This window comes from Malania oleifera, chromosome 10 (assembly GCF_029873635.1).
Source record: "Malania oleifera isolate guangnan ecotype guangnan chromosome 10, ASM2987363v1, whole genome shotgun sequence".
NCBI classification, from domain to species: Eukaryota; Viridiplantae; Streptophyta; class Magnoliopsida; order Santalales; family Ximeniaceae; genus Malania; species Malania oleifera.
Window position 1 is genome coordinate 93,498,133 of NC_080426.1, and position 24,809 is coordinate 93,522,941.

General features: G+C 36.4%; 1 protein-coding gene across 3 annotated transcripts in view; it reads left to right on the forward strand.

The window, feature by feature from the left end:
* The window catches only part of LOC131166417 (isoamylase 1, chloroplastic), a 119,970-nt gene extending 96,393 nt beyond the window's left edge, over positions 1-23,577 (forward strand). For 2 of the 3 annotated variants that reach the window (XM_058124947.1, XM_058124946.1), the window contains exons 14-18: positions 3,079-3,162; positions 15,787-15,867; positions 15,945-16,027; positions 17,804-17,921; positions 22,890-23,577. In XM_058124947.1, the coding sequence (XP_057980930.1) occupies positions 3,079-3,162; positions 15,787-15,867; positions 15,945-16,027; positions 17,804-17,921; positions 22,890-23,168 (645 nt within the window). In that variant the 3' untranslated portion in view covers positions 23,169-23,577. The remainder of the gene's footprint in view (positions 1-3,078; positions 3,163-15,786; positions 15,868-15,944; positions 16,028-17,803; positions 17,922-22,889) is intronic. The other variant, XM_058124948.1, reaches the window with a different exon arrangement.
* Positions 23,578-24,809: the final 1,232 nt, after the last annotated feature.

A 24,809-nucleotide genomic window follows, 5' to 3' on the forward strand; every position in this document is an offset into this window, starting at 1 on the left:
TCTGGCCAACTTGATGAGAATCAAACCTAGGACCTTGTGGTGGGGTCCGATCGTCAATTTGGCTGGAGATTTAAGGAAAAATTGAGGAAAGAGTGAAGTGTTACCTTACCCTAGGAGTGGTGCTTACGTCGCTCCTACGACAAATCCATTTCGGTAAAAATGTCGGTGGCGGAGATAGAATCCTAGTGGTATTTTCTGTTTTTCGATTGGCTGAGTATTGGAGAAGAAATTGAGGAGAGAGGGAAGAAGGGACGGAGGAGAGAGAGTGACGAGAACAGAAGGGAGAGAGAGCGCAAAGAAGTTCCCTGCATGTAAGTTTTGTGAACACTTAGGAACTTACTCATTTTATAATATAACATATTATATTATATAATTTAATTAATAATAATAATTATTTACTTAAATAATTAATTTAATTTAATTTTAAATAATAATAATAATAATAATTATTATTATTATTATTATTTTTTATTTTTGTTTTTGGAATCACTACCTCTAAATATTTTTGGGGTCGTTACAGCTAACTACTTAGTGTTTTTGAAATTCTTAATTCCAAAACTTAAATTGGTAACTTAAGAAACTTATTTTAGACCTTATGAAAATATTTTCCATGTTTTAAAACAGGTCTCTAAGTCCAGAATGAATCCTAAGAGCTTCAACTTCAATATGGAGTTATAGAAGTACTTACAAGAGACTAAACAAAATAAAACCATCTAAGGTCCTAAGTCTTCATGTTGTATAGCTGTCAATAAACATTTGAGCTTTGATCCATTCTTCAATATTCTTCATGTTCCTCATGACTTGTAACTTTAAGTCTAAGCTTCAACACATTTCTTCAAGTAGAATTACTTGACTTCATAAAACACTTGAGTCCTGAAACTTAACTTAAAAACATATTAAGTAACCTTGATTTGTTATCAACAAAACGAGATTAAGCGTTGTTAGGACAACATAAACCCGAATAGCTTTAGACCATTGAACATAGTTCTTTCCATCCAACTTTTGAGTCGTTATTTGTGGCAACGACGTAGGAAACAAATTTTTGAGATTCATAGATTCCATCCCAACACTCAAAAATCAGCAACCACACCAATGTCAAACAAGAAGACCAATCAAAACTAACGGGGGCAATCTCACTATGTGAAGCACCGACAACCACAAACGGTGTGGTTGACTCACCAACAGATATGACACTGCCACGGCCTCACAACTGAATACACGAAGGCTGCCACTACTCCAAAAAACTCAAAAGGAGCCTTCAAAAACCGTGAACCGAGATTAACGGAATACTGCAAGTGCATGGTCAAAAAAGGTTGGGTTTTTTTAAGAAAAAAATAGGCCCAACAGTTTGATAATATTGTCTAGAGAGTAGAGAAGGAATCAGAACATGGCAGAGGAAAATAAAGGAAAAAGGTGGACAGAAAATCACTCGTGTGCTGGCGCGTGGGGTCAGCACTGCTGGCATTTGGCCGGTGCGTGGTGGCACATAGGGGCTCCACCAGCAATGGGGTTTTGTGGGGTCAGGCTTCCCCCGGGGGGGGGGGGGGGTTTCCGTTTCTCGGTGTATGATTGGTTTTGTGAAATAATGTGGGGTGGAGGTGGATCTGGGAAGGACAGCCACCAGAATGGTTTTTCCGGCATCGGCAAAGAGGAATTGGGTTTAGGTTGGATCACTGTCTAATACCATGTTAAGATTTGATTAAAATGAATGACCTAACTTGAGGATAGGTCTCTCCCTTTAATATAATACAAATTAAATACATTTTAATGACAATAATTCCCTTACTAATTCTCACTAATTAACATACTAGCACACTTAATAATAATACTAAAAGACATAAATAACCTCTAACAAACTTTATTTCGAAAAAATTTGCACCTCAATGAAAGCGTGTGAAACTTATGAGTATACTCATTTGAGTGACTTCTCTAGTTGCCTCTAGTTTTGTACCTTTTGGTACAAGTTACAAGGTTTGTTCATAATCTTGGGATAGGAATTGAACCTTAAGCTTCTCTTTCATCTTTGTCTATCTTTTATTTTCCCTTCCCCCTATTCTTGTGATCATTCTGATAAAGTATCCGCCAAATAAATGCAGGCCCCCTGAGCTTTGCCCACACAAGCTTAACTTTCCTTCCTTCTAGTACATCTTTTTGTTGAAGCTTGATACACATTTTTCACCCACAGCCTAACAGTTTGAGCTTTTAGGTAAAGTGGTATTCTAACACGGTATAAGAGCTAGTTACCTAGAGGTCTTGGGTTCTAGTCTTGTTGCTTGTGTTTGCTGCATGTTATTTATTGTTGCCTCTGTAATGGGCATTATTTATCATTTATTTCTCGCCACTTGCTGTCAGGCTGCACGTGCTGGGGAGTGTTAAGGCTTGATATACATTGTTGGCCCACAACCTAATAGCTTAAGCTTGTAGATAAAGTGGTATTCTAATACCATTCAAAATAAGTTAAGTGTTGTCAACCTTGTCCAATAATTGTTCAGCTTGCATATCACCTTCAACTTCTAAAATATGGACTTGTACACCATACTCATTGGACTATTGTAGAGCCTATACAATGCGATCTTCCCGTCTTGGAGGCCTTTCATTGTCGTGCAGGCCTTCCCATTGCAAAAACTCCTTTCATCACTAGAGCTGTCAATTTCAACATCAGATTCTGATTGATTGCATTTCTTGTTATACCAACTGCAAGGATTTCAAGAGAAGCCATTTCCCATTTGCGCATGACCCCTTCTATTAACCACTTTATTTTCGAAAGCCCTACTGAAAGTAGCTCCCCTCACAAAAATGTCCCTGAAAGTTACATGTGATCCCAAAAGCTGATTTGACCCCAAAAAAATCCCAAAATTCAGGAATTACAGAAATACACCTAGCACCTGTAAATTGAAACTCTTTATATAAACATAAAAATTACGTAATGATTACAGATTTGCATCAAGATATTTAATACTTTTATATTTTGACAATCATTGGTGGCAATTGTTAATGCGTTAGTGTGTCTATATATTCCGTTTGGGTTGCAACTAAGTATTTATATTCATATTTTCATCTAAATGATTAACTATTTAGGAGGGAGAGTTCGTACACATTCTTGTGAAGAAATTGAGGAAAAGACAAATGCGAAATTTCTTCCTTTGCCTCATGGTTTCCCAGGTAAGGTTTAATGTCTTTTTCAAATCTCCTTGATGACTTATGTTTTATCCTGTGACAACTTCACAAAAACAAAATTCTATTGTATTGGCATGTGGTTTGTGGTTTTTGTTTTTATGTTTTTTCTTTTTTAATGTGCTGCTTATGTTAAGTTGCTTAATTTATTTCATATTTTAAAAAAAGAAAAAAATTTGTGCAACTGTTTGCTAAGTCTAACCTTGTTGAAGATACATAATCCTGATCTTATTCTCTTATTAACTGAATTTATTATGTTCAAAATTAGACTGCATGTCATTATTGGATTTCTTATTGTTTTTTAAGTAATCTCTAGGTCTAGATTACTTATTGTCTAGTTCTATTCGAGATGCAAATCCATGCTCAATATTCAATATTGGATTCAAATTTAGAAATAGAATGCTTTTGGTACCTACCATATATCTGTCTTGAAGTTACAACCCAGTTATTTTTGACCTTTTGGAAAAAAGAAAATTGATATAAACAATTTATTGACATTGACGGTAGAACTAATTGTTCACCTATTGGAAACAAGCAATTGATATAAACAATTTATTGACATGAATGGTAGAACTAATTGGTAGAACTAATTGTTCACCTATTTTACATTTGTACTAAACTTATGTAATAGATTGGGATGCAAGGTGATCCCCCACAGAGCCAAAATATTTCTCTTTTCCTTTCCCTGTTTTCATCTTTGGTGGGAGTAGATGTTAAAATATAAACAGTAACTACTACTGTGTACTCAAGAGCATTAGCAATTTTTAATGGTATGAGTGTATGAGAAAAAAAGACATGTTATGGTTAGAAAATTTGCTAGGAGTTTGTTTGCATATAAGCGTAACAGGGGATTTGATCTTGGTAACTTGGTGTCTACAAACATTGCTCAGTGTGATGATTATAATGGTTTATTTTGGGAATGGAGTCCCTTATTCCCTTTGGCATAAGGTGATTAAAAGCAAATTTTGCATCGAAGAGAATTTTTAGGACCTGGGAAGCTAATAATAGTATTTAGAGCTACTTCCACAGGGTCAAGTTTCACAGAAATCTTTAGCACTGTTATGGCATCAAGTCCTCATTGGTTAAGTCGATAATCTATATCCTGCAAGTGTAGGAAGAACAAAACATACACATAAGGCAATGAGCAACACCTACCAACCTTAATCTTTTATTAAAGACAAGGAATGCATACTCAAACATATGCAGGAACACCATCCATGAATTCTCTGGTTTTCCGTGCCACACACATGTCCATTTACATGGTTGACACCCTCTAACTTTCTAGGGACAGCAATTGACAGCCCCAACTGCATAGGTTGTGCTGGATGCAGCCAGTGTTTCCCTAGAAGACATAACCAACTGTGTCTACATTTTCATGGCTAGAACGTTGCCATATGTCAAATCCACAAGATTACCTTCAAACAAGCATGCAAGTAAGCTAGTACAAGGGAAACTATAAACTAACCACCATGTCTAGTCAACTTGTCAACCATTCTGCCTTTTTCATTGACACTACACATGGCCTGCAGGTCAACCCTTTATGATTTGCATGATTTCCCCTCAATCATGACATATCCAACACATGAGCATGCTCCACATGACATTGAAGCCCTTGACGTAGGCCCAAGTTAATCATCCAGCAACATAATTTTGAACCAGCCTCTGTAGAGTTTGCTACCTCTCCAACGTATCATGCTAGTATACAAGAAAAATTTTAACATAGGCCTCAACATCCTCTTCCATTGGTTTTCTGTGCCACACACATGTCCATTTATATGGTTGACACCCCCTAACTTTCTAGGGACAGCAATTGACAACCCCAACTGCATAGGTTGTGCTGGATGCAGCCAGGGTTTCCCAAGAAGGCATAACCAACTATGTCTACATTTTCATGACTAGGATGTTGCCATATGTCAAATCCACAAGGTTGCCTTCAAACAAGCATGCAAGTCAGCCATTACAAGGGAAACTATCAAGTAATTGCCATGTCTAGTCAACTTGTCAACCATTCTGCCTTCGTCATTGACACTACACATATCCTGCTGGTCAACCCTTTATGATGTGCATGATTTCCCCTCAATCATGACATATTTTACACATGAGATGACATCAAAGCCCTTGACGTAGACCCAAGTTAATCATTCGGCAACATAATTTGGAACCAACCACCGTAGAGGTTGCAGTAGCCCTACCTCCTATCTCTCCAACTTATCTTGCTAGCATACAAGAAAATTTTAACATAGGCCTCAACATCCTCTTCCATCTCAGTCCAAAAGTAAAACTATGCCAACAATGTCAATGTTCTTTCCCTTCCTAGATGTCCAGCCCATTGTGCATCATGCACTTCCCTCAACAATTCATTCTGAAGTCCTTTGGTGGTAGGAACATATACTTTGCTTCCCTTAGTGTACAATAATCAATCTTCCAACAAATATCGATGCACAATACCCTCTTGCACCATTTGTTGGAATCTACTAAACTCAACTTCAGTTTTATCAGCATTCCGAATCCAATCGATGAAATTGAATTCCAACTGAGTAAGGATAATAACATAGCCCTCCACTTCTTTTCAACCGAGTGCATCAGCCACTTGATTCTATCTTTCTAGTTTATTCACCCATTTGAAGTCAAATTTTGCTAGAAACTCTTGCCAACAAGGTGAGAGTTTCTTTTGAGTCTTGAAATAGGTGTTTGCCACATTGTTAGTCATCACCATGAATTAGGTACCTGCAAATAATGCTTCCAAGTTTCTAAATAGTGCACCACCGTCATTTCTTTCTCATTAGTTGAATACCAGACCTCGACATCCTTTAATTTCCCGCTCTCAAGGTCTATACGATTTCCTTCTTGCACAAGGACTCCATCAGCAGCCCTATCTGAAGCATTGAATCACTTGACATATACCCGAGATAACCATATAGCAACAAAATCTAAAACCAACAAACTATAGGAAAGCTGTTAAAGATCATGGCCCTAACCATGTCCATCTCTGACCATGTTGAAGATGCTCTCAAACATCTCAACTACTACATGCTCCCTCCTTAGCAACATAATATGTCATCATCTGAATGTCAAATATTTTGTGAATGGCCGAATGAATTGGCCTTGAGTTCTGTATATTATATATAGACTTTACAAGAATGCTATACATGGAAAGTAAATAAGGTCTAGCATTATTCTAGCCCTATACAAGTAAACTATAATCTGTCAAGCCCTATACATGTAAACTAAATATATGCTAACTGTACAAAATAATGAATTGAAATATAAGGAAATAAATGTGGGCTGAAGTAAGGAAAGAAATCTTTTGCTTTGCTGTTTTGTTGACAGCCCCCTTCAAATTGATGCAAGTTGATCAACAAGCATCAATTTGCTATTTAGGAAGCAATGTCGATGACGAGTGAGAGCCTTGGTGAAGATATCCGCAATTTGTAATTCAGTGGAAATGTGTGGAAGAGTTATAACACGAGCTTCAAATGCTTCTCGGATAGAGTGACAATCGACTTCAATATGCTTCGTGTGCTCATGATAGATAGGATTGGCTGTGATCTGGATAGCACTTGTATTAGCAGCATGTAAAGGTGTAGGATCGGTCTCAGAAAAATCTAGCTCAACAAGCAAGCCTCAAAGCCAAATATTTTCAGAACAAGCAAGAGACATCGCCCAGTATTCAGATTCCTTCGATGACTTAGAACCTCTGTCTTACTCTTCCAAGAGATAAATGGATCACCTAAGAACACACACCAACCAGTGATGGAGCGATGTCTATTCGCACAACCAGCCTAATCAGCATCGCTATAAGCAGCAAGGCGTGTAGAATTGCATGCAGAGAAGAATAAACCACGAGCAAAAGTGCCCTGAACATAGTGTATGATCCTACGGATAGCAGCCAAATGAAGATGATGAGAAGTCTGAAGAAATTGGTTTACTTGTTGTATAGCAAAAGAAATGTCTGGTCTAGTAATGGTGAGATAGACAAGACTACCCACCAACTTCCGGTATAAACTTGGATCAACGAGTAAATCACCCTCCTCTTTGCGAAGCTTGACATTTAATTCCATGGGATTATCAACTGAATTACCCTTCTGAAGGTCAGCTGTGGCCACCAAGTCACTAGCATACTTATGTTGATCGAGTGAAATACTTGAGGGACTACGATTTACCTCAAGACCAAGAAAATATGTGAGAGACCCAAGATCTTTCATATGAAAGGACTCTTAGAGATGAGTCTTGAGCTAAGCAAGTAAAGCAGAATCGGAATCAGTAATTACAATATCATCAACATAAACCAAAAGAACAACAATACCCATGTCTGATTTCCAAAGAAACAATGAAGTGTCATACTTGCTCTGCTGGAATGAAATTGTAATAAAGTGGTTCGAAATTTATCAAACTAGGCTCTTGGAGCTTGTTTGAGACCATAAAGAGAACAACGAAGCTTACACACATGTGAAGTCGGAGAGGGAAACAAGCCCGGGGGCGGCTTCATATAAATACACTCTTTAAGATTTTTCGTGGAGAAAAGCATTCTTGACATCTATCTGATGTAGTGGCCACTCACTGGAAGCAGCAATAGCCAGAATCGTACAAACAGTAGTCATCTTAGCCACATGAGCAAAGATCTCTTCATAATTGACACCATATTCCTGATTATTCCCAAGTGCAACAAGTCGAGCTTTGTAACGATCTAAACTTCCATCAGATCGGACCTTGACTGAGTAAATCCATTTACAACCCAGAGGAACAATGGTGGGAGGACAAGGCTCAATGTACCAAGTGTGATTGGCCTCCAGAGCGGCAATTTCTTCCTACATAGCTTGTTGCCAACAATCATGCTTGGTAGCGTGTGAGTAGGACGTGGGAATATCTAAATTGGACAATGCAGTAGTAAGAGCTGAAATAGAGTTACCAAAACTTGAAGAGGGAAACCCATACCTATCCGGGGGTACAGACACTCGAGAATAGCGACGTACCAAAGGCTCTGGAGGTGCTGCAACTAATTGAATCTGGAGCATGGTATCAGATATCGGATGAGCAATTGGAAGATACCGTGGGCGGGGGCGCCGCGTGTACACAATACCTAGTTTAAAACGAGAACTGACTGGATGAGGATCCGAGAATTGCTCCTCAAAGGAGGGGAGAATCATAGTAGGAGAGGAGGGTACAGAGGACATAGGAAAGAAATGTTGATTTTCAAAGAAAATAACATTCCTAGAAATGCGTGTACGATGTAATGTAGGATCATAGCAAACAAATCACTTTTGACAAACATTTTATCCCAAGAATGCACATCGAAGAGATTGAGCAGATAATTTATGTCACTCATGAGGAGGTAAATGAACAAAACATACACAACCAAAGGTACGGAGGTTATCGTAACTAGGTTGCTTAGCAAATAAACGGAAATAGTGAGATTCCATGAGTAGGACTTGAGAAGGTAAACGGTTAATCAAGTATGTAGCTACTTCAGAGCCTCAACCTAGAACAAGGATGGAATTGAGGATTCCGGCAAGAGAGTACGGACCACATCTAGGAGATGACGATTTTTCCGTTTGGCTACTCCATTACTTGGGGTGTAGTAGGACATGAACATTGATGAATAATGCCTTTAGAAGCCAAAAATGCCTGTAACTCAGTAGACACATATTCACCAGAGCGAAGAAAGTAAACCTAAGTAAATCTGCTATGATCATCAATGAAAGTCACATAGTATTAAAATTTTTCATGTGAACCAATCGGGGAAGGTCCCCAAACATCACTATGAATAAGCTCGGAAGCTCTACTAGCATGCAAAGGGAAAGGAAGAGTTTTGCTTTTACTAAGTTTGCAAGAGGCACACTCAAGAGATAAAGAAGAACGTTCTTTATTACCAAGTAAACCAGAGTTCAATACATGAGATAAGATCTGAGTATTGGGATGGCCTAAATGACGATGCCACAGCATACTAAGATCTGAAACATTATTACAAGCAAAAGACTTAATAGAAGAAACTGGAGAACATGTTGGAACAGGCAAAAGTAGTGGAAACAAGCACCCCACTTTAGGTCCCTTCACAATCGGTTCCCTTGTTACTTGGTCTTGCACAACAGAACCATTAGCAGAAAAATTAACAGCACAATTGTTATCAACTAATTGACCAACAGAAATAAGAGTCGTGGAAAGCTAGGGAGCAAGAAACACATTAGTGAACTTAAAAGAGGCATCTTCGATAGCAGCCACTGGCAAAGAGCTGCCATTGGCAGTCTGAATAGTAGATTGACCAGCATAGTGCCGAACATGACACAAGGTAGTGGGATTATTCGTCATGTGATTTGAGGCACCCGAGTCCACGTACCAGAGATTAGTAGAATTGTTACCTTGGAGCCCCATTACTGATAATGCTGAAATTAGCATCTGTTGCACCATGTCGGGTGTGCAGTAATTCGCTGGTGGAGGTGCAGGAACAAAGAAGTCTCCTGAGGAAGAGCCAGGAGCTGCAAACGTCACTGTGGAGGATACACTAACAGAAGTTTGGAATGCCTGGGCCTGATGATTCTGCGGGCGGATACGACATTCTTTGATAATATGACCATTCTTCTTGCAATAAGAGCAGAATTTCTTGGAACAATTAGCAGCGATATGTCCAAATTCTTTGCAGCAAAAATACTGCAAAGTGCTAGAATGCGCAGGCGGTCCTCGTCGTTGAGCAACATAAGCCGTGGGGACAGACCCTGAACTACCATGAGATTGTGCCAGAGTAACTTGAGTACTAAGCCATTGTTCTTCATGAAGTAACTCACCAAAACAAACATCCAGAGAAGGAACAGGAGAGCGATTTAGCAGAGACGAGCGAACAAATTCATACTCGGGGTGAAGTTTCATAAGAAACTGATCACGACGAGTAGTCTCTTGAAGACGTTGATTAATGGGAAGAGAAGCCAAAGGAACATCCACAGTAACTAGATCAGAATATTCATTCGAAAGAGTCAGAAACCCTGAATAGTCTTGGATGGAACGATTGTCATGTTAAAACATGGCAATCGTATCCTCTAATTGAAAACGGAAGACACTGTTATCTTGATGATATATTGTTTTTAAATAAGTCCACATGGATTGAGTAGTGCGATAAGGTCGCAAGTTGGGGACAATATGTGGCTCAACCAAGCCAAGACATAATCCGAGCATCAAGCACAGCCATGAAGGACAAGCTGCGGACATTTTGGATTTAGCAGGAGTGGGTGCACAATCTGTGCCATCAATATGACCCCAAAGATCTTTTCCCTTTAGGAAAAGTTCAAACTGAAAAGCCCACATAGAATAATTGTTGCCCGTAAACTTGGCACACAGGTGCGGAGTCCATGCTAAATAATGGAGAAAATCAAGAAGCCCCCCCAAAAAAAAAAGGCTGTGCCAAAAGAAACAGACCACCAGAAAATCTAGAAGCCCAAAATAAACAATGCAGGTACAAAGGAAAACCAAGAACAACCTCCCTGCACTAAAAAATTAAATCTTGAAGCAAAAAACTGCACTAAAAATTAAATCTTGAACCAAAAACCTGCTGTGCCGAGAAGATAAGTGCCAGAAACAGCAACAGAAAGCTGTTGCCTTCTTGCCAAGAGTCACAAACAGCAACAGAAACTGAAGAAATAAGTGGCAAATCAGAAACCTGCTGTGCTTGCTTGCCGAAAGTCACATGCCTGCTTGCTGAGAGTCACAAACAGCAACAGAAACTGGAGAATTAAGTGGCAAACCAGAAACCTGCTGTGCCTGCTTGCCGAAAGTTACAAACAGCAACAGAAAACTGTTGCCTGCTTGCGGAGAATCACAAGGACATAAACTGGAGGAATAAATGGCAACCCAGAAACCTGCTGTGCCAACAGCCATGCAGCCACAGAAGTGCCGAAAGAACAGAGAAAAAATTCCAGAAGAGAAAACAAAACCCCAACAGCCATGAGAAACCGAGCAGACAAAAAATCGTAGCTTAAATATGCCTGTCAAGTTGAGCCTACAAATCAACAAACTCCTTTAGGGGGAAAAAAAAACTTAGCATTCGGCTGGCTCTGATACCATGTCAAATATTTTGTGAATGGCTGAATGAATTGGCCTTGAGTTCTGTATATTATATATAGACTTTACAAGAATGCTATACATGGAAAGAAAATAAGTCTAGCATGATTCTGGCCCTATACAAGTAAACTATAATCTGTCAAGCCCTATACATGTAAACTAAATATATGCTAACTGTACAAAACAATGAATTGAAATATAAGGAAATAAATGTGGGCTGAAGTAAGGAAAGAAATCTTTTGCTTTGATGTTTGTTGTTCTGTTGACACTGAATCCCACAAGGCAACCCATATCAGGCCATCCTTTTATATTGCCTCAGCATATGCATTAACAATGCCACATGCCTTGGCATTGTCAAGTGATCAAGGGGCTGACAGCGACTCACAAGATTCCTTCAAAATTCATGCTGCAGGTCTCTTCTAGTTCTTTCCTTCTATTAAATACACACTTGTTCTTTCTGTTTTATTTAGTTTTGGGTGGACTTATTGGTGGCGATAGCTTCTTTTCATCTTGTTTTCTCTGGCCTTTGCAGAGTTTCTTTGTCAGCAATTCACCCAACTCTTCGTTTATGATTGTTAAAGAGGAGTCTATTTCTTAGAATTCTAATTTTTGTACAAATCTCAGTCATTCTAATGCAGTTGAGATCTTTTTGTTGCTCAATTTTCTTTGTGGTATTTGGCCTATTTTCAAAAGGGACTATAGGGTGCAACTGTAAACCTTTCTCTAATCACTTAATTTGATCTTCCTTGTCTTTTCTCTTGAAAATCATATTTTGAGAACTAAGGGTGCTTCCATAGTTAAGACATTTATTTGGTTGGTAGTCCTTTGTAGAGTTGATGCTAAGGTATTCACTTTTTGGGAGGATTTGAAATGAAAATGCTATATAACTTCCATTTTTCCAATTTTTGTCAAGATTTTATAAAATCTTACCAAAATTTTGAAACTTTTGAGCACAACTTAAGATATTTGGGGATTTTTAATTTTGGTTTTAAATTGTCAATAACCAACCATTTTAACATTTCCTAAAGTTCCATTCATAATTTGTATATTTGACTATAAATTTTTTTTTTTTTATTTTTTAAATTGAGACGCTCAAAATTTCCACCAAAATCTATTTAGTCCTTGCAAGTTCTATAGAAAGAAAGGATTGAAGAGAGTTTGGAATACAAGATTTTTTGTTTTTTGTTTTTATTTTTTATTTTTTTCTTGGAATACAAGATTTGCTGTCATCATTTCGTCCTATAAAGAAATTTAATGAAAATAGGCTTCCTCTCTAGGCTATGTTTGAATCGATGAACCACCAGAATAAATAGAAGGGAGGAAAAAATCTCTACCCTTCCTTTGACCATGTTTAGATTCCCAAGAAATAAAGCAGTCTCATTGTGTTTTGCTTTGCATGCATGATGGCTGATGCAGCATGCACGGAAGAAAGATTGTATCTGTCACATTGGAAAGTTGAAAGACTGGGGATGATTACAGGGAGGTTTAGTGTCATGGAGAGATGCTCACAAGAGGAAATGCAGCAGTGGAAGCTATGGAAAGTGCCATAGGGTGAATTCTCTAATGGTACTTCCACGTTCTTAGGAAAATTCTGTGCAGATCAAAACTTATAAGTAAAATGGAAATGTAAAGTTCTATATGGTCTTCATTATCTAGACTAACATAAATAAAAGTGCATTACAGCCTTGGACATTAAATGGGCCTAGGAAAATGACTGTTACTGCTGCTGGTTTGACTTCTCTAGACTAAAAAAAAAAAAAAAAACTTATTAGAAGTGAACTTTGGAACTTAACTCATAAATGAATTTTGTAAATAATGTTGAACTTAGAAGATAACACACTTAGACTAGACCATAATAATAACAGATGGATAGCAATAACCATTATTGCAATGAACAAGACAGAGTGAAATGACCTTTAGATAATATTAACTGATGCTTCAAAGATTCAGAAATGCATCATTCCCCCTCGTGAGAAAAAACTCGCCTATGTGTGGATGGTCATCTTTAATGCTTCACACATTTTGCGTCATTCAACATAAGCTCCTGTTTGCCTATCCAAGAGTTCTGATGGTCAGGCTTTCCTTTCCATATGACCAGAAATTGAAAAAGACTCATTTTTTTTCTTTAATTTCCTACACCTTGAGTGCCATTTATGCAATATGTTCTCTCTTGTATGTAATTATTCTAGAGATTTTCCCTATTAGGAACTCATCTTGATGACTTCAGTTCACAGCCTAAGTTCTTAGTTGATCCTTTCTAAAATTGCAATGGCTATATGCAGACTCTATAGGCTCATGTATGCAGATTTCCCTTGAACTCATTGAACATCCTGCACATTTCCAGCATTCTTGGCTCCCAAAACTTGTTTTGTTGCTGTCACACTCTTGATTTGACTTTGGTAGCTGCAACTACTTTGTCAATTTCTTGTATTATATGTTTTTTTTTGGCAACCATTTGTGGAATGGAGTCGACATTAGCATCATAGGTTGCTTTTGTGCAACGTCCACTCATATATGTAGGGTGAGTAAATGTACCTAGAACTTCATCTGTCATAACTTTGAGTAAGCACTCGTCAACTTTATTAAGACATTCTCATTTTTGATGACATGTTGATTTGTCTTACAAAAACTGCTGACCTGTTCTTCCTCCTCCTTGATTGTCACATCAGCATCCTTCATGGACTTTAACTAATGTCTTCTTGTCACCATTATTGGCACAGAAAGATTAGATATTGTGTCCATAGGTTCTACATCACACCAAATAGACTCTTTTATATGTGATTCCAATTGAAAAATTGATCATGCACCTTGTCAGGAATACTTCTCTTTATTGGAAAAAGGAATGTGATAAGGCTGCAGGGTTACACACTACTCCAGAAAGCAGATTTTTGCAATTGCAGCTGTCAATCACTAACTTACAAAGCTTTCTTCCTGCTGTGTATCTTGTTCCAAAGTCAAGTATTTTACAGCCAATCATCCTTCATCTCAATATTTTCTCAATATGTCTTTCGCTCTTCTTTAGAGGTTCCAACTGCCATATTACCCATTTTATCAACTGAGGTCTTCCTTCCGGTAGCAATAACCAAGGGTTTTCTTGACAAATGGAATGATTTTTATCATTGAAATATGGGTCAATAGCATATTTACTGATTGAAGCTTGAATAAAATACCAGCATACAAATCCAAGAAAGCTGGCCAGTGGACTTGATTTAAGAACACGAAGTATAATTGGAACAGTAACTGAAGAGCACAAGTAAAATAATCCAAGATGGAACAGCAAACAGCAAGCATTGGAAACAGTCCCAAGGAAGGAACTGCTCTGATACCAGCATGCATGAAGGAAAGATTGTTAGATCCATCAGATTACAAATTTGACAAATTAGGGATAATTTCAGGGAGATATACTGGAAAAGGAGAGATCCTTTCGTGCTAAAATGCAGCAATGGATGCTATGGAAGGTGCCACTGGGTGAATCCTCAACCCAAACTTCCAAATTCTTAGGAAAGTTCTGAACAGGTCAGAATTAATAAGTGAAATGGAATGGGAAAACTATGTACTGCCTTCATCATCTAGACAAACAGAAGTGCAAGTACATAACAGCATGGGGCATTCAACACGCCAGGTAAAATGATTATTACTCACTAGAGCTAGTTCGACTTCTCTAGACTCTAAAAGAAATTGTAAATGAACTTTGGAACTTGACTCAGAAATAAACTTTGTAAATAAAGTTGGACTAGGGAAATGACACAATTTGACTAGACCATAATATGACTCCTAGATAACAATAATTAAAAACTATTATTGCAACTATCAAGGCAAAGAGTGGACCCCCCCTTCTTGAGATTTTTAATTGATGCTTCACTGGCTCAGCACTGCATCATGGACTCATAATGCTTCAAATGGCATTTAAAAACCAAGTATTTTGAGACTTATGTTTGAGATTTTGGGTGATGCATCACTTGTTTTTAACATACTATTTTTTACAAACTCCATTATGACAGATGAATATGTGATTCCAAATGCTTTTAAATCGAGGAATAACATCATTCATGGGATGTTGTGATGACCAATTCTGCTCCTCACTGGAGTATATTGGCTATAGAGATTTGGGTTTTCCTAATGACACCCACCAATTTTGAGAGTTGACAGCGCAGAAAATTTTTTTTGACTGCATGTACTCGAGTCCTAGCAGTGACTAATTGACCTCTTAAATCCCCATTGTTTGAAAGACCAACATGTCTCAAATCTCCATGAATTATTAAATTCTTCAGCTACAGAAAAGAGAACTATTCAGAAAAAGTTGGGTTTTTTTATGTGAAGCTGATTTTATTTGTTATTTTCCAAAGTGAATCCTAAAGCTTGTTCAGATTGTGTTTGTAATGGAGCTTATAGAATGTTGAAATGTCTGCATACTTTAGACGTTGAAGGTTCTTTCCATTTCTACAGTTCGCTCAGATGGAGCTTGAAACATCCTGTTAATCAATGAGCTGCCTTTAATTTCTGCCCTAGTGGTTTAGGGATTTCAGGTTGATTCATTTTGTATGATGACTGATCTTTATATTACAGGGTGTTCCTATGATTTACATGGGTGATGAATATGGTCACACGAAAGGAGGAAACAATAATACATATTGCCATGATAACTATGTAATCTTCTGTTCCCTTGCTAAGTTTTTCTGTGCATCAGTGGCTGCCCATTAATTAACCACAAGTTTCTACTGCAGATTAACTATTTCCGGTGGGATAAGAAGGAAGAGTCATCATCTGACTTCTTTAGATTTTGCTGCCTGATGACCAAATTCCGTCAGTAAGTTTCTCCTTCACAGTAGTTTTCTTGCTCATGTGGTTGCTTCAATGTTTTAGGCACAATCATGGCCCATGTCAAGATGAGGTGTGCCTAAAACACCAGAATTCTAAAATACCAAAATCCTAAGAGGCAAACACATAATATAGGATAGCACACTGCACACAATCAAGGCACACGTTTTGTTTATGAATGATTTGTCAACCAAACCTGTCATCGAGACAAGTACAACTAAATTTCCAAGAGTGTGCTTGAGTTCCAAGATAATCAGTAGTCGGCCTTTTGGTTCGAGTTGTATTTCACATTAAATTCAAAATTTCAAATTAAGAGAATCCAATTAATAAGATTTAAACCTGGAAATATATAGTCCTCAAAATAATCTTATGTTGTCAACCATAAGATTATCATCAGTATTTCTTAATAAATCTTCTATAGATGTTTCTGATGAAGCTTCTATCACGGCTTATGAAGATTCTAGCATTGCTTCTAACGAATCTTCTATCATTGCTTCTAATGAAACTTCTATCAATGCTTCTATTGAAACTTCTACTCATGGTCTTAAATTCCAGTGAAATTGTCGAAATTTCCATTGAGATGGCTGTCAATTTCCGACCAAATTTCCCCAAATCATCAGAAATTTCTCCATTATTTAATCTTATTTTTGTATTGAAACTAAAGATTCTTGCAAGAAGGATATGAATGATAGCTTCCATACTTCCAAATTTGTTCAGAAAATTGAAGTTCTATACTAGCTACAACATTTTGTTTTGTCAATTATATTTAAATTATTGGTATTTGTATAATAAATAATATTTGACTAATCTATTAATTTCATTTACTTCAATTTAATATGTTTAATAAGATTACTATATTACACCTAGTTGCACCTTATACACCACATACATGTCATTGATGCATTTTATTTACAAAATTTTAGTTCTGAATCTTGCATTATTATGTTTATTGACAATTTATAGAGTTTGATAAAAGAATTTCATGCTTTGCTAGTAATTTCCATAATTTTTTTAAAATAAAAATGGACATCCATATTGGAATTTCCATTGAAATTTCTGTATTTTTGTAGCCTCAATTTTAGTCAAAATTGAAATATAAGACCTTGCTTCTACTGAAACTTCTGTTGTTGCTTCTAATGAAGCTTCTCATATTATTTCTCATGCTTTAAAGTATTTCAATAATGCACAACTTTGATTATCTAATCAACAAAATGAAGCACACAATATATGATTTGTCAATCATCAGTAGCACATTTCAGTTCATGTTTTCTCAATCATCAATATCTAATTTCAATATATATATGTATATATATATATATAGAGAGAGAGAGAGAGAGGGAGAGAGAGAGAGATATGAAAGGATTAAGGAATGCTCTAATCTGACTGAATACCTAAGCTCTTGAACCTAACTAATTTTCCAAAATAATTAAGACTTGGAACATGGATATGATTAGATTTTTAGTGTGATTATCATCTCTTTAGCGTGGTTTACTAGAAGAATTTTGTGTGCTCAGAATTACCAACAAGTAGTTTACACATTATATTTGAATTTTTTTTCCAAAATGTATTTATAATTTCCCAACATATTTCCCTATTTTTCCAATAAATTTATAAAATAAGATTGGTAATATAAGTAGATGCCTTTGGGCTTACTCCTTGTCTCATTAGGGTTAAAATGCTTTGCATTATGCCTAACCTTTTAAAATACAAGTTTGCTTTGTTTGATTGACATTTTGCATACCCGTAATTTTATTTTCTGTTACAGAGAATGTGAATCACTTGGCTTAAATGACTTCCCAACAGCAGAGAGGCTACAGTGGCATGGGCACAGCCCTGGGATGCCAGACTGGTCGGAAACAAATCGTTTTGTGGCATTTACACTGGTATGTTGTTCTAGTATATTCATTGCATGTTAATGCGGGAATGCTTTGCTGAGAGATACACTGTCTAAAGATTAATTGTTGGGCATCAAAATGCTCAAATTTATTGAAACGGATGCTGCAGTTCACGTGACTCAGCAGGTTGCTGTACATATAAAGCAGAAGGGTGTATTTGAGAATTTCTTTTAGGAATTCTCATGTTACATCACCTTTGAAGTTTAAATGCTACAGCCCTGGTTACAACACCAGAAGTTTAAGAGGAAAATATCTTTGAAGAAATTTCATGAGGATATTTGAGTCCCCATGTTAGGCAGCCACTTTACCTAAAAGCTTAAGTTGATAGTTTGAGGGCAAACAATATATATTAAGTCCTGAATGCTGCCCCACAAGAGCCATCCAATTACACGCATAGGGGTAAGCAAACAATAACATGCGCTATGGAGAATAACATAATTTTTTCACTAACACAAAAGCTAAAGCCTATGTTAAGAAACCAAGCTATGCAATTGGGTAAAGTGGTTCATTGACATGGTATCAAAGCCATGGTTACTGAGAGGTCCTGGGTTATATTCTTCTTGCCTGTGGTTTCATTTTGCGCCTCCTTTACTTTCTTTCAAGAATCAATACCCTTCAACTGACATAAGGAGTTGCTCCAGTGATTCACTTTGCTCTTGTAGGACTGCAATCCCTTGTGCTTCTTGTCCGATGTTTTTCCTCTCTTTTTGCTTCGCAGCAGAAGCTTTTACTTTTGCTGACAGTGTTCCCTTTTGGGTTTTGGGGTCATTGATGAGTTCCTCCATTTCATTCAGTTCATAGACCATTTTTTCAAGCTCTCATTCCATGTTAAGCAATTACTCCATCTAAAATCTGAACTTGTTACGTTACGCAAAAATAATGTATAACAAGTCTCAACACCCAATTTGAGAAATACCTTGGAATCTATTAGGAATCAAAAGTTTCATGGGAGAAATAGCATGTTCATATACTTTAGTAATCTGTGTGAAAACATTAGCAAAAGCAGGAAAAAATTAGTGATCTTGGTATGATGTGCACTCACTGCTACTCAAAATCATTTGGGCTCTACTTTGTAATCACATCTTTTACTTCTCAACATCTTTTGTCTGTTTCTGTAATTGCTTTTATATTTTTCTCTTTTTTTTTTTCTTTGGCCACACCTCTCATCTCTAATATATGATATTGTATAGCATTTGAACTTATTAAGTTAGCCCACCATAAACCTTGCTCATAAGAGCCCACAAAAATTATTCTCTTTTCCTTTGTTTGGAAGTCCCTAGATAAAGGAAATTTTTAGATTTTTTTTGTAGATATTTGTTTTGGGAATCTTTCCTTTTGAAAACTCAAGTTTGGGGATTATGTTCTGAAATTGTGGTTTCCTTCCAAGTATTTATGAGTTAATGATATGAGCCCTAAACATGGGCCATCATTTCTAACTTAACAAACCCCAAAGGATAGGATCCGTTAGCAACTTGAATTGGGAATGGCAAACACAATTTATGGGTAATGAAACCCGAGTATAATATACACGTAAGAGTGAAAACATGCAATATGCTCAATTCATCAAAGATAAATGTCCACCACGCTCATGCTTTCATTTTCAAATAATTCTATTTACACATTGATGGAGAGCCACAAATGGAGAACTTTAGATGTTTATATTCTAGCAAGCATATTTTATTTTAGTCTGGGAAAAATTCTGGTTATTTTAGATGTTTTGTTAATTTAGGTTTATTTTTTTTGTTTATTTTAAGTACTTTGTGGTTATTTTGTAGTTATATATCTCAGTTCGGGTTTTATTTTGTAATTATATGTTTTCGTTGTAATGTTGGGGTACAAGTACTTTCTTTGTAATGCATTAGACAGTTGTCAGATTTGAACCCAGTTCATTTTCCCTCTCTCTCTCTCTCTCTCTCTCTCTCGTGCACTCTTCCTCTCCTATTTTCTTCTTCTTCTTCTTCTTCTTCTTCCTTTTTCAACCTTCTGTTCTCTTTTCTGCTCTGTTCTCTGCTTCCCAGCAGACTTCCTTCTCCTCTGTTCTTCTCTGTTCTTTTTCTTCTCTTCTTATCCCCTTCTTTCTAATTATCTCCCATAACTCTCTCTCTCTCTGATTTCTGAATTTCCACTTCTGTCCTACATCACACATTCAAATATTGAACCTTGTTTTGACACCTAAGCACATGTAGAAGGCATTAATTGAGCAGACTGAGGGAATAATAATTTCAAGCCAAGACCATGTCAAGCCCAAAATTCAAGAATATATGACTAATAATTAATTGGATCTCAAAAAATAAAAATATATATATGTTGAAATTCGGTTCAGCATTAAGCCTATGTTGGTGTAAACAGCCCATTATGGCCCAAACCTTTATTAGGCACATTTTGTTTAAAGATCCTTAAATTTGAAGAGCACGGATTTAATTGCATGAATTTTGAACCTAAATCCATAAACATCTCTTCTTTTAGTGATAAAATTGCTTTCCTAATGGTGCAGGGATACAAAAAGCTAACAGCCCCTCTCTATTATTCATTATCCTTTTTAGGATATTTTGGGGATGAAAATTCATTTTTTGGTTTAATTCATTATCATTTTTATGATATTTTGGGGATGAGAACTCATTTTTTGGTTTATACAACATTATGTCAAGGTTGTTTTTTTGGAATAAAAACAGTAGATTAATCCATACCAACTCATATTCTTAAGATTATTCACATAAGAGAGGTACATGGCTTGAAGGAAACTTAAAGAATGAAAAACAGAGTGGATCATCGAAAAGAAAAGGAAGGAGAAAAAGTTGCTTGGGTGAGGGTGTAGGGTGGGGGCCTCTAGCACCATATCTGCTTGAGGCAGCCAAGGATGGCCCTAGGGCTGAGGGGGATGGTAGGGGTGTCTTTCCTATTTCATCTCATTTTTCGTTTGCATTTTTTGACAATATCTCCTTCACCAGTAGATGATAAGATTAGGTAGGGACAGTTTAGATGGTTTGGGTATTTGAAATACAGACCAAGTAGTGCATGCCAGTGAGGAGGAGCAAGCTGGTTATTGTTAATGGTACTAAAGAGGAAGAAGTAAACCTAAAAAACTTGGAATGAGGTAGCGAAGAAGGATTTAACCACTTTTATGCTAGTCAAAGAAAATGAACTTGAGTGAATGACTTGGCAGAAAAAGGATTCATAGAAAATCCCACTTAGTTGGACTTAAGGTATATTATTGTTGTTGTTGTTGCCTTGCATATCTTTACCTTTATCTTGCCTTTTCCAGATGCCCAATTTCCAACCTTCATAATTTTTTAAATATTTTGGGTCATCAAATGGCCATCTTCCCTTAGGAAAAGGACTTTATCCCCAAAAGGTAGAGTCTTATTCAGGGAGCCTCTATATTGAAGATAGCCACTAGAAACCTTAGGGCCCCTTTGTCAGGGTGATTAGGGAGGGAAAGAGAGGGTTGTTGGAGTGCCCAAAGTGTTCATTCCTGAACATTGTGTAACTTTTTTGCTGCTTATTTGATCAAATGTTTCCCTTGCAATTGAGATTTTCTTCACTTCTGATATTGTTATGCTCATGGTTTTAAATTTTCACTAAAGTTTGTCAAAATTTTCATTGAAATGTCTACTTTCCAGCACCCTTGAAATCAAAATGACAGTCAATTTCTTTTTTCTCAAAATTTTTGTCAAAACTTCCACAAATCACCTTAAATTTATTGGATCTCAAATTTTTAGCAAAAATTGTCAAAATTTCAACTATAGAACAAATTTTTCTTGAAATTTGAATTTGAGAATCAATCCCAAAATTGAAATTTCTCTCTTATATTAGTTTCTTTTCTTAGTGACACTATCTTTTGGAATTATTTAAAAAATAAAGTTAGACATTAGCTACAACATTTTATTTTGACATTTATGTCTAAAGTATTTGTATTTGCTTTCATTTATATTAGTTGTACATGTTTAATATCATAATTATATTACAGTTATTACACCTTATTCACAATATACCTGTCCTTGTGTATTTTTTTAATTATATTTTTGCTCTCAATCTTGCATTATTATGTCTATTTATGGTTCCTATAGTTTCGTGAAAGAATCCCATGCTTTCATCATTTATTAAAATCTAAATTGTAATTGATATCGGCATCGAATTTTCCACCAAAAAATTTCCACAGTTCTAAAGCCTCAAAATTTTAGTTAAAATCAAAATTTTAGACCTTGTCCGTACTTTTTAAATGCCCAGACTTACTTTTAGTTAATGTGCATGATAGGAAGCATGTGTTGCATTTAGTTAATGATGTGTCATTTAATTTGCATTACTAAGAGTATGCCTAGGAAGTCTGGTTAAAGTTTTTATCTATTATTAGAAACATGTTTATGACTCATTTTGTTTAATGGCAAGTATTATCAAGTGCATTTAAATAATTAGGAGTTTGTTTGGCATATTCTCATTCTCCTAAAATATATCACTTATTTAAATAATTAAACAAGAAGCATGATGACTGCTATTCACATTTAATAGATTAAAGGTGGTGGCCCTTTTTGAAAGGTTTGGAAAAAAAAAAAGGAAAAAGGAAAAAGAAGAGGGGCGGCCAGGTGCACAAAGCTCGTATGTGGGGTCTAGAGAAGGGGCGGACCATGATAGGTTTGGAAAGGAATCTAAAATTCATTTTTCATCCAAAAACCCATATTTTCTAAATATGTTTTTTTTTTTTTTAATAAAAATCAAAAGAATTTTGCTAAGGAAATTGAAATCATGTATATTTTGGGCAGGCTTGGGTGTGGTGTTCACTGTCCATAATGAATCAAAACAAAACAAGAGACGACCTTTTAAACCAATTGAAAATATAAAGAAAACAATTCTTTGGCCATCGGCTTGCATGTATCAAACCCGAAATCCTTTTTTCTTAGCTTTTTTGCTAACTGCTTTGTGTCTTAGATGATCATACTTCCGTACAATCTTGAAATACAGATTGACTTGACAAAGCGCGAAATATACGTGGCCTTCAACAGTAGTCATTTACCCATCACTGTTGCTCTTCCAGAACGGCCTGGTTGTAGATGGGAGCCCTTGGTGGATACTAGCAAGCCTCCTCCATTTGACTTCCTCTCTGACGATCTTTCTGAAAGGGACGTGGCAATTAAACAGTACTCAAATTTTCTTGATGCCAACCTATACCCCATGCTTAGCTATTCATCCATTATCCTCGTGCTCTCACCGGAAGATAATGCATTACCTATTGCATGCTGAAAATGAGTTGCACAGAACCTGTACGTTGTGGATGCAGATTGTGATTTTGTAGCAAAATTTAGAAGGAAAAGAATTATTTAAATCAGAGATAAAGTGCCAGATAGTTTAAGCAAGACAGAACAAGAAGGAAACTGGGAATCTTTGTTGTCTAATTCTTATCCGTACCAAGAAACTAGTCATTCTCAGTTCTGTTCTGGGAATCTGTCTTCCATTGCAGATAAAGTGCCAGGCAGTTTAAGCATGACAGAAAAAGAAGGAAACTGGGAATCTTTGTTGTCTAATTCTTATCCGTACCAAGAAACTAGTCATTCTCAGTTCTGTTCTGGGAATCGTCTTCCCGTGTATATACTTTTTTTGGTTCCTCAATGTAATCCACAGAAATTTTTTATGCAATTTTGTACTTTTTATATACCTGAGTAAGTTTTACAACTTTATATAAACCAACATGGACAATGCCTCAAAATCCGGAGGATGTTTGGTTGACAAGAACGCGATGCTGGATCTTGAAAGATTACGTTTGACCAAATTTGAGGTGTTCAATTTATGTGTTCCCTCTGATTTTTCGTTCTTCACGCTGTCTTGTCATACCTTCTACAGATTGGCATGCTGTAGTACTCTTCTACAGCTTAAGCAAGAAAGCTTTATGGCCAAACTAAAATGACTGAACAAAGTGATTCACAATGAAAGGGCTAATACAACTTTCTTCAAACAAATTGTAATATTTTTGCCAACAAATTTACTTTTTGAATTGTGTTCGCAAGGCTCCTTGTAATGACAAATTTTGTCTCAAAATTAAAAGACAAATAAATTGATACAAAATTTGATTTGTTTGTGTTGAATAAAAGAATTGGTACAATATCTATGTGTTTACAACAGACAGTAAATATATTTTAATTCAATATCAATGAAAGTTGATATACCAATTTGAGGGTTCAAGGAGTGTGTTCTTGAATGAGGCAATGATGGATTCTCTAAACGATTAATTTGGTGATCTACGAAAGATGGATTAATTTGATCTTTTATCTCTTTAATAAGATTTGTCAATTCAAATGTTTGAGCACATTACCAAGTGAGGTGGTAATAGATCTTCCAAAAGATCAATTTGATGATGTGAGGAAGATGAATTTATTTGATCTTCAATCTATTTTACAAGATTGGTTAATTCAAGGGCTCAAAGAGCATGCTATGAGGAGGTGGATCTTCTAAACGATCAATTTGATGACCTAGAAGATGTATTTCTTTTGATCTTCAATCTCTCTAAAGAGATATGTAGCGATTCAAGTGCTCAAGGAGCGTGTTTTCGAAAATGTTGATGGTGACCATCAGAGGAAGACGGATGTGTGTTTCATTTTTATGTACATGAGCTTAATCACGTAGAATAGATGTTTAAATGAAGAGTGGATTATTGAAGAGCAATTGTTGACTTGTTCTTCAATGTCAGTCTTCATCATATAGGGCACTCTGATTTTGTGAGAGTTAAGAAATAATTGAGGCCTAGATTTTCTCCATTGGATAATGTGTGGCTCATTTTTAGGAATTTCCTTTGTTAAGAAGTTAAGGATACTATTTATTGGATAGACAACGAAACCCTAGCACTCATAATATTGACACATGTCATTGTGCAAGACATACGCTTATGAA